Source organism: Parus major, chromosome 17, assembly GCF_001522545.3.
Source record: "Parus major isolate Abel chromosome 17, Parus_major1.1, whole genome shotgun sequence".
Classification (NCBI taxonomy): Eukaryota; Metazoa; Chordata; class Aves; order Passeriformes; family Paridae; genus Parus; species Parus major.
This window is the reverse complement of record NC_031785.1, coordinates 3,492,120-3,509,536: the sequence shown is the minus strand read 5'-3', so window position 1 is coordinate 3,509,536 and position 17,417 is coordinate 3,492,120. Positions and strand designations below refer to the sequence as shown.

General features: G+C 45.2%; 1 protein-coding gene across 8 annotated transcripts in view; it reads right to left on the bottom strand.

The window, feature by feature from the left end:
- The window catches only part of BRD3 (bromodomain containing 3), a 42,017-nt gene that overhangs the window by 9,662 nt on the left and 14,938 nt on the right, over positions 1-17,417 (bottom strand). For 6 of the 8 annotated variants that reach the window (XM_033518349.1, XM_033518350.1, XM_033518348.1 and 3 more), the window contains 5 exons: positions 9,373-9,699; positions 8,640-8,777; positions 7,540-7,687; positions 5,888-6,102; positions 4,035-4,406 (listed from right to left, as the gene is read on the bottom strand). In XM_033518349.1, the coding sequence (XP_033374240.1) occupies positions 4,035-4,406; positions 5,888-6,102; positions 7,540-7,687; positions 8,640-8,777; positions 9,373-9,573 (1,074 nt within the window). In that variant the 5' untranslated portion in view covers positions 9,574-9,699. Of the gene's footprint in view, positions 1-4,034; positions 4,407-5,887; positions 6,103-7,539; positions 7,688-8,639; positions 8,778-9,372; positions 9,700-9,799; positions 10,005-15,405; positions 15,425-17,417 lie in introns of those variants that run through there. The other 2 variants (XM_033518351.1, XM_015644644.3) reach the window with 2 other exon arrangements.

Sequence of the window (17,417 nt, the reverse complement as noted above, 5' to 3'; positions counted from 1 at the left end):
TTTGTTTTCTAAGTAGTAGAATGTAAATCTGTCAGGGTCCACATTCTACCAGAAAACATTTAGAAATCATTAGAAAAATCATTTAGAAAAATGGATCAGGAACTAATAGAAACAAGGATCATGGATGGAAAGGGCAAGAGTTAACAGGCAAGTTACAATTACAGGAGTACCTGAAAGTGTGTATTTCTACCTATGCTTGGATAAATTTGCCTTGTAAATCTGAAAGGGCAGAAAAGATCACAAAAATCTAACTCTGACTTCCTGCTAACAGAGCACAGGAGGCTTGCTCTGCAATTCCTACAGCAAAATAGGCATTTACAGTTAAACTATAACTCCCACTCTCAATTTAAAAGTCCAGCTGATAGAAATGGATACAGACTTCACCCTTTATGAACCTACTCATAATGTTATTTCCTAGAGGATAAATGTCAAATATTTGTACCTTGTTCCTTTCTCTTATTTTTCAGCTCTCACTTCCAGACATTTCTCTTGCTGTTTGGGGCTCAGTGACTTGGGTTTAGAGAGCAGTTTATAGCATTCCTAGCACTTAATTGATTTTATGCATATATTACTACTATGTATAAAACCTTAGCTCCAATTACTCCTGCTGAAAGGAACCAGAAGCTAACACTAAGTTTCATTTGCATTTAAAAGACCTGAGTTTAAAGAAATTCTCTATTTGCCAAGTGCTTACAGGCTTCCCTTTTGTCTGTCTTGGGCACCTGTAACCCCAGAGAAGGGAAGGGCTGAGTGGCAGACAGGCTGGGGACGTGATGGGACAAACATCCCTCATCCCAACAGCAGTCAGGGATGCTCAGGGTCTGTCACCTACCCCTGACACAAGCAAAATTCCCATTTTTCACACAACTACAGATATTTCGCAGCTTTGATTGACCTTCTAACTGTCTTGGAACACTGCAACCACTCCTGGAGCTGTTTTTGTGAAAAGGGCAGAATTTCACCTCCAGGGATTCAGCTTCTGAGAGACCTGATGCAGGGTGGTGACATCCCTGCTGTGCTGCAGCCAGACATCAGTCAAACTTTTGTCAGGAGACCTCATTTTCCTGTTGAATAAACCAGGAGACAGCCTGGAAGGCACAGCACAAAGGCAGAAAGGGAAATAGGTTTATGGTGCTCCTGTCTGAAAAGCCTCTCAGGCCAATTCCAAAGCAAAACATATGTTCAAACCAAAGGGCCCATTTATTTTAAAATACATCTTACTGCATGAAAGACCTTTTTATATTTGTTTGGCATACTCAGGGCCTGATTACTGCCTGTGAAATACATTCCAGTGTCTGAGGCTTTGCTTTTCATCCAAAATCAATGGTTTTCTAGCCCTTTTAATATGTGTATTTTTGTTTTGTTTTCTTATAAAGAATAATTAGCTTAAGAAAAGAAAGAAAAGAACTTTAAATAGGTGGGCTGGAATATCTTGTAATAAATACACTTAGAGATATCCAGCTGCTTACAGAAAAAAAAAAAAAGTGATTACATTTACAACTGGAGATCAGCAGACAGGCAGGGCTGGCAGAGGTACAGGCAGAACAGCTCCCCCTCCTCTGTCCCACAGACAGCATCTGCCACAGCAATCTCATTTTTCCCCTCAATCAAGTGTTTAATCACCTTCACTGTTCATAAATCTGTTTCCTCATATCTAATATGTCCCTTGCTCTAAGGTAAGTCTTGTCCTGCCCACAGAGGACACAAAAAATGTCTCCTCACTTTTAACACCCTGAACTCAGCTGCTCTGAAAATACAGCAGTTGAGGGCAGGAAAATTAAGGTGTGAACAGAGTTACATCCCTGGAGGAAGTGCTTTATTCCTAAAGCAAACACCCTGTGGAAATCCTCTTGCACAGTGTGGTGGGTTTAGAGCTGGGTAAAATCAAGGTTTGCTGCTTCTTCACCACTGAGTAAACCAAAGGCAGAGACATCCATGTCACTACTGGGAGCTGGCAGCCAGAGGATGGAGAAGGAGAAGTGCTCCAGGTCCCCCAGCAGCACAGAGAGGGACAGGGATGTTCTGCAAGTGGTCCCTACCTGCCTGGGGACAGGGCAGCAGCAGCTCCAGCCTCAGTGCATCCCACTCCTCACAGAGAATTAGAGCTGCTGCCTCTCTCTCCTCACACTTCCATCCTTTCCTACTCCAAGAAGTCCTGTCTCTTGTCTCTGTGATGAAGAGAATTGAGGTAGAGATGAGCTCACATATCCTGTCCCTTCAGCTGTTCCCATTCTCAGTCCAAGCTCCAGCACAAAATTCCAGCACATCCCTCTGCTCCTGCCTGCAACAAGCTCAGCTACAGCCCCTCCATCTCACCTGTCCCTGGCACAGTCACAACAGCCAACCTGCCTCCTCCACCACACACTGAAAAAACAACCTCCAAATCCTCCTGGAGACACCTCTGCCAGGGAAAAAAATGCTCCTGGAGAAGGATATTCTCTGAGGAAAATCAAACCTAACACAGCCACAGAAACAGAGACAAGAGATATGTTACAGCTGCAGCAATGACTGTGTTTTACTTTCTCACACAATTCCTTCCAGGTTAGTTTGGAGGCTGTTAGTTGTGTTGCTTTATCATAGCCAATGTCACTTGGGCAGAATTAAATCTAAAAACCTTTCAGAGGCACAGAGGAAGTCCCTGACACTGGAAAATGACACTGCCTGCAAATGGCAGGTTTCTGTTCCACACAGTGAACATATTACGAGCTGCATCTTTGAGAAGTCACACCATGATCTACAGGCCAAGAGCAATGACAATAAAACACTCCATAAAAAACCAATACCAGACAGCACTTCAAACAACTTTATTAAGAAAAATACTACCATGTGGAATGAGAAACCCAGAGTCTTTAGGTGTAAAAGACTCCACTGGGTTTGCCTGTCTCCAAGTCTTCTCCCCTACACTAGTCAGGTGCAGAGGGAGGATATCACCTGCACTTGCCAGAGAGGGGCAGAGGTGTACAATTTTAAAAGAATGAAGTTAGGACCTTAAAGAGATTTAAGTATGAAGAAGTCACCAACCCAAGAAATCACAGCTTTGCACCTAGATTTTTCAGAACATAGGACAAGGATCTCTTGCAGTAAGGAATCACCTAAACACACATGGAAATACCAGTTTGAGAGTGTCAGGATTTCACTCTGTCCATCTCTAATCTTCCTACAGCCACTAAGGATTCGACTAGCAGGCTGCAGCTGTCTCTGGAGACCCAGAGCATCCCTAGGATAGCTGCATGGCATATCAGAGTGTGACATGCTGCTCCCAGGTACCACACAGGACCTGCCAAGGAATATGACAGGACTCACAACCACAGCTGCCCTTTTGTCACCTGGGCATTCAGACCATCCTGGGCACTAGCTCAGCAGGCAGTAAAATCCTTCTGGCAATGCCAGTGAAAGCCAACAATAATATCTTCACCTCCTGTACATGGAAGTCTCCCCTCCATCAACACAGAATCCAGTGCCTGGCTCACAAGAAGATGAGAACTACAAAGACATGGCTTTGCTTCATGGAGGGATTCAACAAAACTCAAACCCACTGGGAAAAACAAGAATATTGGACCATACTACGTTAAGCACTTGAGTAGCCAAGCATGAACCACAAAACCATCACATCTCCCTGACTACCATCACATTCCTGTTGGAATTGCTCAGTGTAAGCCTATCTGCCACCACCAAGTAGGTAATCAGCAGCTTCTGGAAATGGGATACCATCAATTGAATCCTGTGAAATAAAGCACCTTCTCTTCTCAGACTGCAACACAACCCTAAGAACACCAGTTAAATACCTGGACTACTCACAAAGAGGAGAAGATGTCATTGTACTTTGCTTTGTGTACAACTGCTCTGCAGGGCAGGAAAAAAAGCTGTCCTGGCTTATGGCAAAAAAGGGAGAGGGGAAGAAAACAAAATATAAAAATATCCAGCTGGCATCCAAACAGGTTCAGTTTCCACCCTTTTCCCTTCCCCTTCCCACCAAGGAGCCCTCTGCAACCAGAGGGACCCCCTGCAACATGAGGTGGAAAATGAGGACGTACTTTCACAGTACTGAGATCCATGGGGTGTTTGATAATATCGTGATAGTCATGTAATTCCAAGGCCTCTGCATCCACGGGCTTGTAAAAGGGCCACGCATAGGCTGCGTGCTTCTTGGAGAGCATCTCCTTGAGGATGCTGTCACAGTACTTGAGGTGCTCTGAGAGTTTGCCCTTCTTCCCTGCGTGCTGAGGGACCTCTCCATCTTCCAGGTCTTTCTTTGGTGGTTTGATGGGGCGGCCGCCACTCTCCCTGCGTGCGATGATTTTGGCCTGTTTGGGGTCCGAGAGGGGCGTGGGGGACTCGCTCCTGCTGGCAGTGATGGCAGAGGTGGTGGGGGTGGTGGTGTCTGCTTTCCGCTTCACTCCCTTTTTCTGAAACACCAGAGGGACAGGCTCTGTGAGTACATTCCCAGCTGAAACCCCAGCACAGCTCATCCTCGGTTCTGCCTGTCCTCACACAGAAACAAACCAGTTCTTTCACTGGGCTAAATGGGATTTGTGACCAGAGGCTGCAACACTGCACATCACCTGAGCCACAGTAACCAACCACTTGCACAGCTCCAACCCAAACCCAACCATGCTGCAAAATGTGATGTTTCCCTTGGATGGAAGGCAGGACTCTTACCTGGTGTTTGCCAAGGGAAAGGAGAGGGTACAGTCCATTACTGCAGCTCAGCTGATGCATTGGGACTCAGCAAATGTCATAACTTAGCCACATGTCTGAGTCCCCAGTGGCAGGATAAGGCTGTGAGTTCTGAACCAAAGCATATTAATCACCAAAGACCCATGAGCCCTCACTCCCCCTGTATTTAGTGGGTGCTAAGGTAGATTTTTGCCTTAAGCAAACAAACACTCTCACATAAATTCCAGCTGTGACTGTCCAATCAGTTCTCTTGTACTCTTCTGAAGGATTTATTTCTCTAGAGAGGGAGATAGGGAAGAAAAAGTTCCTTAGAGAAATCTAAAGGAAATCTTAAGTAAATCTCAAGCAGAATTAATTTTGCAGTGTATTTGGCAAACTCACTTCTGGGCTCATCCTCGAGTTTTAAAATTAAATTGATTCTCAGAAGAAAGTTATTTGGACAGAATCTGAAATATGAGACAGGTTTCTAAGGAGGACAGCTTAGCTGCAAGATCTGACTTACAATTTCTCTAGCAATTCCCAAATTATTGGGTTAAAAAGCAAAACAATTCTGTGCCTCTGGTGGTCCAAGCAACCTCACAACCAAAACTGTTGCAGTTAATTCCATAGTTTAGATAAAAAGATCCCCAGCTTTCTCTGAGCTATGCTTTCATCATTTTTAAAGCAATACACTGCTTGCTAAGAAAATTCCAATTATTTAGGTAATGTCTTCATTTACCCATAAATTAACATAATAAATAATAAAACACCAGTGACAACTCCCAAAAGATTACTCAGGAAGTCAGAACTAAAGCACCCAAAACCTGCAGGCAACATCAGTCTCCTCCAACTGGAGTGACAGGCTTGTCTTGAACTGGTTGAAAGCAGAGAGGAACATTCCTAATGCTGGAGCCTGCAAACCTTAAAGGAACAGCCTCAGCAAAATCAGGAGCTCAGTTACAGAGGGAAGAGATGCTTTTAGAGATCTGGTGTAAAAAGGGGAGAATTCCAAGAACCCTGGAACAGCAGCACAGGGAAAGGCTGTGAAAGGAGAGGCTGGAGCTGCAGCAAACACAGGTGACATCACCTTGGCTGGACCGTGTGAAAACCGGCAGAATCGCTCTCAACCCTCTCCAACTCAGCACCCAAGGGTGAAAGCAGGAACGCAGGGAGCCAGCAGCGAGGGCTGGCAGTGCAGCCCTGCTCCTGCTGAAGAACTGGCCGGATTTACCTTGACGACCGGGGGCGTGGGAGGCACCACGGGCATGATCGGAGCGGCGGGAGGCGGCGGGGCGGCGGCGGCTGGGGCGGCGACAGGAGGGACATTGGCGGTGATGGTTGGCACGGGGGTGGCAGCGATGACGGGCGTCTGAGACACGGCTGGAGGGACGTTCTGGAACGGGGCCGGCGGGGACACGGAAGACACGGCCACGGCTTGCTGAGCTCCTTTCAAACAAGAGGGGAAGGGCGCTGGTGGTTAAGCTCGGAGCGTACTGGGAGCAAACTGGTGCTGCTGGACTTGGCAAAGGGATGCCAGGGAGAGCACAAAGGACGCAGTGTGATTTGCTCGGTGCTGTTACACCCAGGGTACAACAAGAGTGAGCATTCTCTGATCTGAGTCCTTGTACCACGGGTTTAGATCAGCCACAAGCAAAATAATTCCGCTTTTTGCACGGAGCGTGTGTTGCTCTGGGACAGTCTTCACCCCTTGGATGCTCCCAGAGCTCAGCAAAAGAGCAGGGGATGGAAGAGTGGGAGGTGTTCACACCATGAAAATGGCAACAACCACTGCCCAGGCCATCTGAGCACACAGAAACCCAAAGCACTGCAGGTTTGCCACAAGTGCACAGGGTGGGATTCTTGGGATTTTATTGTGCAGGGACAGGAGTTGGGCTCAGTGATTCCTGGGGATCCCTTCCAACTCTGTATTTTATGATTCTCAGTAGAGCTTAAGCCTCCTGATGGCCTCAGTGTCTGTGATGCTACACCTGCATTGCTAAAAACCTGCTCACTGGTAAAACATTAAGGGGGACAAACATACTACCTAATAACAAAAGCAGCAATCCTCCTATGTTTTATCAAAAGATACATCATCATTAATTTCTCGGAGCTTGGATAAAGTTATAGCTCCATTTAGCACCTGAAATGTGTGAAAACAGAGGAATAATTGACTTTCCCAGAGCAACAATTAGACCTTGTTTGGAGGAAAAAACCAAAACAACCAACCAGCAATCATTTAACTCAGCCCACACAAGGTCCTTTATGAACTGTTTTACCATGCTTGGACGTTTTAGTCCTAAATCCATTTAAAATCAATTCTAGGTAAACTGAACTAAACTTAGTTTCCACTGATATGCAAGGGTCTACATAGCCTTTTGCAATGCTTTAATAAATTCTTTAATTTTACAATGTTGTAACCATGTGTGCAAAAGAAAAATATACAGGGTTTAGGGAATTATCAAAATTTGAGTCCAAGTCTCTGCTGTGTCAGATTCTGCCAGGACCCAGGGTGAGCTGTGTAAACCCAAACGGTGTGAAGACTTTCCATGCCATTTCTGACTACCTTCTTTTTTCTTGCCTTAGTTTCCTCCTTGCACAGAGAAGCAACAGCACTGCCTCCCTCAGTGAAGTGCTGCCAGGATGGGCAAGTCACAGATGGCAAGATTGGTGTGACAAATGCAGGGTGGCCTTGAGACAGACAAGCCCTGAAACCCTGAGTGAGCATCACCCAGACGTCTCACGCTTTCCTCCCCACTGCTTTAACTGTGAGACCACACTCTCCCTTCCCAGGCTCTCCACCATCTGCAAAGTCCAGCAGCTTGGAAGGTGGGTCAGGCCTCAGGAACAGCTCCCAGCCTTCCCTATCCCTGGATGGATCTGTACCTGTGCTCTGTGTGCCTGCTGAGGGCTTGCGACCTTTGCCTTTAGGAACTGGGGGTAGCAATTCCACCTCCTCCTGAGGCATCTGGGCAACCTTCTGCAGAAATATCTTCTCCAGGGCTTGGGCCATGAGGACAATGTCATCTGTGGGCTGCACAAAGAAGAGTATGAGCCTTTGTTGTATCATTCATGTATCTGAAGCAGCGATGTTGAAGATCAGGCTTAGAAAACACTGATGGCCCTTCAAATAAAAATTATGCTATTCAAATGCTGACAATAAACAGATTAGCTCTTCTCTCTCCTTGTTTGCCACTCTCCTGCTCTTCTATTCTGTTCTAGCATGCAATAATTACAGCCCCTAAGTGTGCTGCATCCAGAGAATTATCAGGACTTCAGTAGGAGCCTGATAAACCAGTACCCTGTGCAGCAGTGTGGAAGCAGCAAACTGGAACGGATGAGCTGTCCTCCCCTGCTTGCCAGCAGGTCCAAAGGAAGAGGCTAAACACACATTCTGTGGCTCAAACTAATTAATTTGTTTATTTCAGCTGTTCTCCAGTCTGGGTCTATGATGACAAACGGCTGGAGAAAACAGAACACAAAGAATTTTAACAACCTAACAAAAGAGCGAACAAGCCAAACCCAAAATAATAATAATAAGCAATCTAAATGTGTGTAAATATGAACAGATTTATGGAGACAGAGTCAAAAAACACAATTATGGTTCTTGAACGCCCTTCTGCTGCTAACAGATACTATTTAATGCCAGACAGTCTAACACACAGCATTAAAGCACCTCAAAACACCTGCAGAGCACTGCACTAAGTGCAGCTCATCCCATAAAACTGAAAATAAAAAGAGTAAAAACTTGCTGCATAACCCCAGAACAGAAATCTACACATAATTAAAAGGCATATTTGTCATTGTAACTAGTCTGGGGGAAGAAAGAGGCAGCACAAGGACAGCTTTGTGCATTTCAAGTAACGTGGTTGCAATTAGTGGCATGTCAAATCCTTTCAAGGAGGGCCTGGAGCTGGCCCTGTTCAAAACCTGCACTGTAACAGGGGTAGGTGGGTGTTTCTAAAGGCTTTTCTGGGTTTTTTTACCTTGTTATAAATGTAACAGTTTGTAAACATGGTGTTGAAATCCTGCATACATTCACTGGCACTCCAGTAATAGTTGTGTTCCAGGCGCTTCTTGATTGTCCCCATGTCCATGGGGTTTTTTATTATTTTGTGATAATCCTGTTGGAAAAACAAGGAAGATGTTACATTTCCTCATTCATGTCCTCCTCTAACCCCTGCTTTCTCTTCATCCCCTCTCCTAAGAAACACCCCCCCAAATTCTGTGGAAATTTTAAATGTAAATATATATTCATTTATATTCTAATTTGTATCCTTTTAGTCTCACCATTGTTACAAACCTGACTCCAAAACATACAACCTCCAGTCTGGGAATGGGCATTTCTGCCTCTCCTTTTAAAAGGCTGCCTTTGACACTTAGAGAAGTTTATCAGGGCTGGCTAAAACTGTACTCAAAGTTTCAGTCTCTAATTTTAAGAACATTTTGGCCTTTAAAAGGTTTCCACCTGTTAATCCAGTTTCTCCCTGGGCTGGTCTGAAGCACCTACAGAGTTTGTGATTAGCCTGGGGATGCTGCAGGGCTGTGCAGTGTCATTTTCTTGTTCTGGATTAGAGCACCAAAGCCTCTCTTGCTGCACATGAAGCCACTGGCTGAGCACAACACCATCCCAGGCACTGATATTTCCACTCTAAGCAATCCCAAAACTGATCTGAGCAACACAAAGCTTTCCAGGCTGAGAAGACGACAGATACATACCGGCAAATTCAGTTTAATTGCATCAACAGGCTGGTAGAAAGGCCAAGCAAACTGATGCTTCCACAAGGTCTTCACCACAACATTTTGCATATATTGCAGTTGGTTGGTCTTCCTGCCAGGTTTATTTGGATTAGTCACCTCTGGAGGTGGTGGATTCACAGGGCCCTGAGGAGCCTGGATCGCTGACGTGACTGTCGACATCTTCCTGCTCGGGCTCTCACTCGCTGTCACTGTGGCAGCAACGGGGAGATTTTCTTTCTTCCTTTATGCTCCCTGAATGGGACTGACATCCCATTTCCAGGGTGCAACCATACAACCTAGAGCAAACTAAAGAGAGAGCGAGAGGGCAGGCTGTAAATACAGATTTTTGAAGCAGGCAGGTTAAGACAATTCTTCTGTGGACAATATTTAAACTCGAGCTCTTTACCCCATTGACTTTGTTCCTGCATTTGTCTTGGAGATGGGCACAGTTCAAGACCCAAGAGACAGTGGAACAGCAATTCTCAAATTCAAAGCCTGCAGAGACACAGCAAGCTTCATGGAACTAGTTCTTGCTTTAGCTGGCTCAGAGAGCATCTTCATGTCAAGAAAACAGTCGGAGCAACCTAAGAATCTGGCCAGGGAGAACAGTTAGGATGTAATGCAGACTCCCATGAATGCACTGATGCAAGCTGCTAAATCCATAGCTTCCAGCTCCATGTAAACTGAACTGCATTGTCTCTAGACCATGCTGCCTGGCACCAAGTCAGCTCACAGGGCTCTGCTCTGGCGCAATGGGCAGTCTGAAATCCCATAATGAAGAGAGAACGACAGCTGCCAAAAGACCTCAATCCAGGAAAATGAAAGAAGGGGCAGAGACAGATGCTATGAACTGCTCTGAGTGAAAGGTGTCACCAGAAACAGCCCAGTTTGAAGTGATCTGCACTCTGAATTTCATAAATGTCTTATTATGCCTCTTACTACATGCACCTGACTGGTTTTGACCTCAGTTTTGTACCAAAGTTTAGAGATTCAGGCTCAAATAATAACTGGTGTTATATCCCATGACCTGGTTCAGACAGTGCTGTCATGTTCTCTCTCAAAGGCACATTTGAAATAGAGGAGAATACATAAATTGCATTATTGTATTCTGGTTTTCCCTCTGCAAACTGCAGAGGTAAAAATAGCCCAGTATCACTGTGCCTCGTGTAGCATATGGTAAACAGCTTTGCTATGTCATCTTCCATAAACATTGGATATTTCAGCTCACATCAGGACTGCAGCTACTCTTCTCATGTCAAACAGACCACAATCACTTTCTAGAGGCAAATTATTTCAAATATGTTTAGAAAGCCATATAAATACTCTGACATACACTGTGGTTGAACAGAGAAATGTGAGCACGGACAGAAGCTACAACACAGGAATGAAAACCAGGGAGATATCACAGGAAAAACCCAAAACCCTTTGCTTTAATACACCCCTAATCATCTCCACTGAATATCTGAACTAAATATAGAACATCAACTTACCCTGTGAGCTGCTGATTAGACGAAGGCAAAAAGTAAACACAGACCTAACTTGTGGGAAATTTTACCAAAATAGCTGTGTACAAACAAACAGATCTGCAGCAGAAAGGGAGGGAACTGCTAAAAACCCAAACCAAAACCCTGTGTGAATACGTGTATTTGTGCAGGAAATGGACAAGTCCAGTTCTGATGCTGCCACCATTTGTTCACAACACCCACTATATTCCAAGGATAGAGAAAAATGCCAGTAGGTATTCTTGTGCCGTGGATTTAAGTATAGCTCCAGAATCAGGCTTCTGGTCCCTGGTTTTTGATAACTCAGGAGCCCAATTTAGTTCCAAGAAGTCTCTCATTTGATCATGCTGCTGGCAACAGGCAGAGTGATCACCAAGCAGCCAAAAGGGATGCTGGCATCCTCTGGACAAGGAATTTTGTAACTGGAATGTTACTTGGGATTTCAGATTTGGAAGAAACTGGGGTAGCATTTTTTCCCGGTGTTCCATCAAGTCAAAGCAACAGCAATATTGCAAAATTCAATCTTCAGATCAAGGGGGGGCAAACAGACAAAGAATTAAAAACAACAGAAAAAACATAATTAGGAAGTTTCACTCCATCTCTTTCTGGGGAGCTCCCTGCATTGATTCAGGTTTCTGAGCAATATCCATCATCCCAGAGAATGAAATGCTGGCTGCAGGCCCCTGGTGACCACCACTGAAGCATTTTGTTTGCTGTCTTCTTGATTAACAAATTGAACCCAGTGCAAGGACTGAGGAGAAATAAAACACCCACAGAGAAATTCCTACTGCTACAGAGCATTTGGGTCACAAGTTTGAAACTATGCAGCATAACTTAAGTCTTCCCTTTAAATAACCTGAGGCTAAATATGATTCTCTTTTCATTTGAATTTCCTGATGTCCTACCTCTCAAACTCCAATATGATAAGGATTTTTAATTAATTTGTATTAAATCCCAGAACTGTAATTCAACAAACCACAGATCCATAGCTCCCACCTCTCAGATGTTTTCTACCTGACCTTAGCCAAGGCTTTCAGTATCTTCACCCCACAGCTCCTCATCTGTGCCATGGAGATAGTGGGAGCTCCCTTCTGTCCCCACCCAGCAGAGAAAACTCTCTGGGACAGGCACTGCCTCTCCACAGGGCCATTTTGATCATCAGGCTTCAACAAGGCTTGTACAGTCCACATAAAAGGATGGAACAGTCATCAGTGACACAACTCAGAAAGGATTTTAATTAAGAACATTACCAAAACAAGGAGGGGCAGAACCATGACAGCCAACTTGGTCAGTGCCCTGCTCCTCTTTAACTTCCCTGCTCCAACACACTGGTTTTTACACCCAAAAGTGGCTCCAAAGCTCCCAGCAGCACTGGCACTGAGCTGCTGGATCCTGCAGAAGACAGAAATAGCTACCTGGACTATCTGGCAGCACTGGTAGCACTGTCCTGCCATAAATAAAGCTTTAATGTGCTGTGTCTCACTGCACCTTTAACCCTTGGTCCAGCAGCTTCCTCGCCATTTGCGGGGGAAGCTGCTTTGGTACTGGATCACTTTGTCATCTTTAAAAGTAGATATTTGTTTCTACAGCCATTCATTTACCTTTAAAACTCAATTTGGTATCATTTTTAAGAATGTAAAAAGCAGGACTACGAGGAACCTGGAAGATGAGGGTAAAAATGCTTTGAAAATGTCCAAAAGGCAATGACTTTGAGTTAAAGATAAATTAATGCCTGAGAAATCTACTCCATGTGAAACATCATTTATTAAGTGAGGGAAGTGGGAGCTCTGACCATCAGACATCCCAAATTGCCACACAAATCATCCAAGAGGGCACTTTAGTAGATCCACAGACAAAACATAAGCAAGCTTCTACAAACTGTCCTATAACTACAGGTAGAACTGAACTACACAGCTCTTGTCTAAGCACTCCAGCACCTACTGAAACTGCACTGGTATCAATAATATTTAAACTATTAGGACAGTGACCCATATCATTGTACAAGGTACTACACAAGCCTGGAACAAAGATTATCAAAAAAACAGACATCATGTGTATCTTCCAGTCAAGGGCTAAGGTGAGACTTCTTTCAGCCCTGCAGTAATAACTTTTTAAATTTTAATTTTTAAATCACTTATCCTGCTCCTCAGGCCTATAATGTTCAAGTAGCAGGAGATGTTCTTGATTTCTCTGTCTGCACAAGTAGTTTTGATATTGCAAGTTTAAAATACACCCTAAAGTGCTGTCATACACAAAGAGTGAACACTGCTTCTCTTTCTTATTCAGTCTGAGATAGCAACTAAAAGCAAAACCCTAAACCTTAAAGAAAGGAGGTTTTAATTCCTGGAGTTTAAGTCTTTTCTTGCTAGGTTGCAACCTCATTGTGGCAAACCAGGCATCAAAAACGCAGCTAGCTTAGATGGATTTTTTCTTTAAAATACTCCCTTTCCTCTATTGAGTCTCTTGCAAAGGGTCAGTGAGTGGAGAGACAGTTGGCATGGAGAAAACATGTAAATAATTCCCTGCACTAGCAGGATAACATTTTCCTGTCTGCAGTGGTGGGGACTATTTTAAAAGCAGCTCTGAAGCCCCATGAAGTGTGCAGTGTGCCAGCACTTCTGCTGCTCCAGCCAACAGCTCTGCCACTTCCTTTGGCAGTGCCCAGCATTTCATGGATGCTTTGCTCCCTTGCAGGACCCAATGGGGTTTGTTTTAATTGCAAACTTACAGCAAGCTTTATGTCAGCCTGCCAGTCCAACAACACCTTGGGTTTTCCCCCCCTTGCTATAGTGTTTCTGCGTGGTTACTTGGACACTGACCAAAATCTGGCACAACTCCAGCCCAGCCAGAAACAGCCACATAAATCTTCCCATCAGGGAAGATTATCAAGTTTGAGAGATGTTCCTTGACCTCGTTGTTATCTGCACATTTTTATTTACATTACAGTAGCACACAGAGGCTGGGCAGAGACCAAGGTCCCTTGGCATTTCACACTCTGCACACACAAAGACCCTGCTCCTTCCTCAAAGGGCTGCTGATCACAGCTCACACTTTACACCATGGTGTGGTGACCTGCTCAGAGTCCCCACAGTGAGCAGCCAGACCCAAAATCTGCCAGCAGGGCAGTCTGAGCAGTATCCTCCAAGCTGCTGCTCCAAGCATTGCTTCCCCACACTGGCTCCTTGCAGGCTCCAAAAGAGATTCTCAGGCTCTTTTATCCCCACAGTTGGAAGTTTGGTCAGATTTGCCACCGTGTGATACTGCCCATGCCAGGGAAGCAGCTCAGCCTTGGTCATCTTGCCCAGACATTCACTGCATGACAGGTTTAGCACTACTAAACCTCAATAAAAAGTCAGGTAAGGTTATTAATGAGGGTTGTACATATTTCATTCTATGGCTATAGAAAGTAAAGGCTACACCAGCAATCCTCCAGTCTCCTCAGAAGGAAACCAAACTTGTGGACACTTTTTCCTCCTCCTTTGCCTTCCCTTCCCAGCCCCACATAGGAACCAAATTTCAGGCAGCTTTCAGTACCTACTAACATGTCAGCAGGGATGGTGTCTTCAAACTCAAGGGATGTGCAATATGAGAGCAAGACTTGAGGACAGACGAGTTGCTTTGTCAGCCAACCCTGCCCTGGCAGACAGACACACTACACACAACATGCCACCCCCTCAAGACACTGGGATTTACACTTGGCTTCACTGCAGGAGCTGGGAATTTGGCTTGTAGTGCCCCTACAGCAGTCTGAAAGTCCATTCATCCATCCTTGCTGTCTCCCAAATCATTAACTCCACACATCACAGATTTGCTTTTCATGCATATTATTTTGAGCACCACCCTAATAACATCCTGAGACTGGGAGATGCAACTGTGTCCTGAGCTCACCTCTGCATGAGGGAGGGGAAAAGATCACAGCAGATTAAGTCAGTTCCTTGGCTTTTGACTTGATTGGTTTAATGCTCATCAGATTATGCAGATGGCTTTCCCACCCTTGGTCTCTCCTTGGCTATTACAGGAACAGGTGGTTCCTCAGTAAGGAGCCTGTGGCTTCCTGACCAGTAGGAAGGAATCAGCCAGGAGTAACTGGTCATTTCAAGGGTCTTCAGTTTTGATGCCTACTCAGTGCTCCCCACAAATCACACTGCTGTAAGATCTCTGAGGAGATGCCTTCAAACCCAAGCTTTGAAGGTCACTTTAATAAAAGCACTGGAGACTTGTAAACACTGTTAGGCACCTCAAAGTGATGGACTTTCTGACATTTTGAGGCCAGAGTATTTCTCTCCCCCAAGTCACTAATGCCACAAGAAGCACCTTCTGATCAAGTCTGAGCAGGAATTTAGCTGCATATCACACAAATCAGATGGGCTCAACTGATTTCTAAAGGCTGCAGCTTCAAGTGCAGGGAGTGATGTTTAACACTAAACCAAGTTCATTTTCATAGCTTTGAATTTGGTTTTGAGAACAGTTGTAAGAGACCAATGTCAGTAATGAATTAGGCATGGCTGACCTTTCTTTGCATTGGGGAAGGCTGAATGACCTCTGGACATCTCCTCCTGTCCTGCTTTTTGTGGTCCCCTGAAAACACATAGGCAAATTTCAACTCAGACTATGTTGGTTTTATGCAAGCTCCTGAGTTCCAGAGTTTTGTTAAAAAGACTACAGGAAGGAGGAAAAGTGAGTGGTTACAGAGCTTACTCTGTGTTGAGTCAGACTCCTGACTGAAGGAGCTCAGCCAGCTTTGAGACTGACTGCAGTAAGGTCTGGACTCAGATAAGCTGAACTGCACTTGCAAAAAATCAGCCAGGAGGTACTTCAGCAAATTAACTGGGAGGCCCATTATGAAAAACTTAACAAATGCTTAGCTGCAATAAATAAGATCTATGAACAGGTTCCAGAGTCCTTGGAGCAGCTGGTGGCTTGCACATCCAAATCAACAGGATGGGAAGGGATAGGTGCTTAACAGGAAAATGCTGGTGGTTGTGCCTCTCACAAGATACACAATTATACCTTTATGGCAGTGGGGAAAAAAAACCCAACTGTTGGGCTTTTACATAAGAGAGATTTGGCAAAGCAAGTGAAGTGTTTGGGATAACCACATGTCTGGGCAGACTCTGCTCGTGACATTTTTTCCTAGAGGGGAAAGGTGGAGATTTAATGGAATTACCTTGTGTGACCCACAGGGCTGAGCCCACAACACCTAATGGGGGCAGAGCCAGGGAGAAACCAGACAGCCAAAATTGACAGGGAAAGGATCCTGCTTTACAGCAGATTTTCTCTCTTACCCAGTGCACTGCACACTTCTTTAGCAACTCCTAGCACTTGCAGGGGTGGCTGCAGCCTCCCAAAAGCCCCCAGTGCAGCAGCAGCCCTGCAGCCTGGGACCTCAGGCGAAAAGGAAGCACTGGGTGCTGGCACATGGCCACATACCATCCATGTTCTCAACGTGTCAGGAGCAGGACGGGAGGCAGGAGAGCTCGGGGAGGCAGGAACGTGGCTGAGGGCAGACTGGAAGTACAGTGCAAACCACAACAAAGGCAGCAGCCCAGTCCTCTGGGATTCAGGAACCACTTCAAGCCTGATCCTGCAAAGTGCTCAGTGGCTTTCGCCTCTCACTCAGCTGCAAGGTCTCTGTGGCTCAGCACCTCACCACAGAGAGTTTTGCAGACTGATCACCTGCAAGATACAACTAATTGGTCAACCAAGATAAACCTCTTCCTAAGGAAGATTTAAGCACAGGGCAGGAACAAACTCAAGCTCTGCACACTTTGTGGTTTCTCTACCTGAGTCAATTCCTCTCTAGCAAACAGCTGGAGAAGAGGTAAAATGACAAGGGAGGTTCAGTGCTGCGTATCTGGGGTTGGAGACTCTTGTCAGACTGATCAGATGGGCGGGTGCTGCCCCTGTCTCAGTTAAAATAGCTGGGAAAGCTGAGGGAGCCAGTGCTACCCAGCCCTGGAGAAGCATCCTACTAACAGGATCCCAGCAAGACAAATCCCACTGCACAAGGGCAAGGGGTGCAGAACCATGGAGATCCTGGTCTCTGCCATCACATTTCCTACAACAGCACCTAAAACAGTTTCTAAAAAAGAAACCAGGAAGACATATCTTCATGTTTACATGAAAATTGGCCAAGGAGTGGAAAAATTTTGGTGACCCCAAATTCAAAGCTTGTTTATGGAGACAGCAAAGAACTCCAGACAGTCACAATTTCTGCAGGCTGGCCAATTCTGCAAATTGAGAACTTGCACAAATGCCAGTGGTGGACACCTTTGCAGGTGCTGGACACCTTCTTTGCTATTGCTATTCCACCTCTCTGTGTTTCTGGAATTACTATCACTTTAAGCTTCACAGAGGGACCAAATCTACTCTTCCATTTGTACTCGCCTCTGGTTTTGCATTCAAATCTATACTTCAAGAACAACCAGAATTACAAATCTATTCCCTTGCCTGGGTTTGAACCAAACTCACCTTTTCTAAGCATCCTTCACGTCAGCATCACCAACTGCTCTGAAAGTGGGA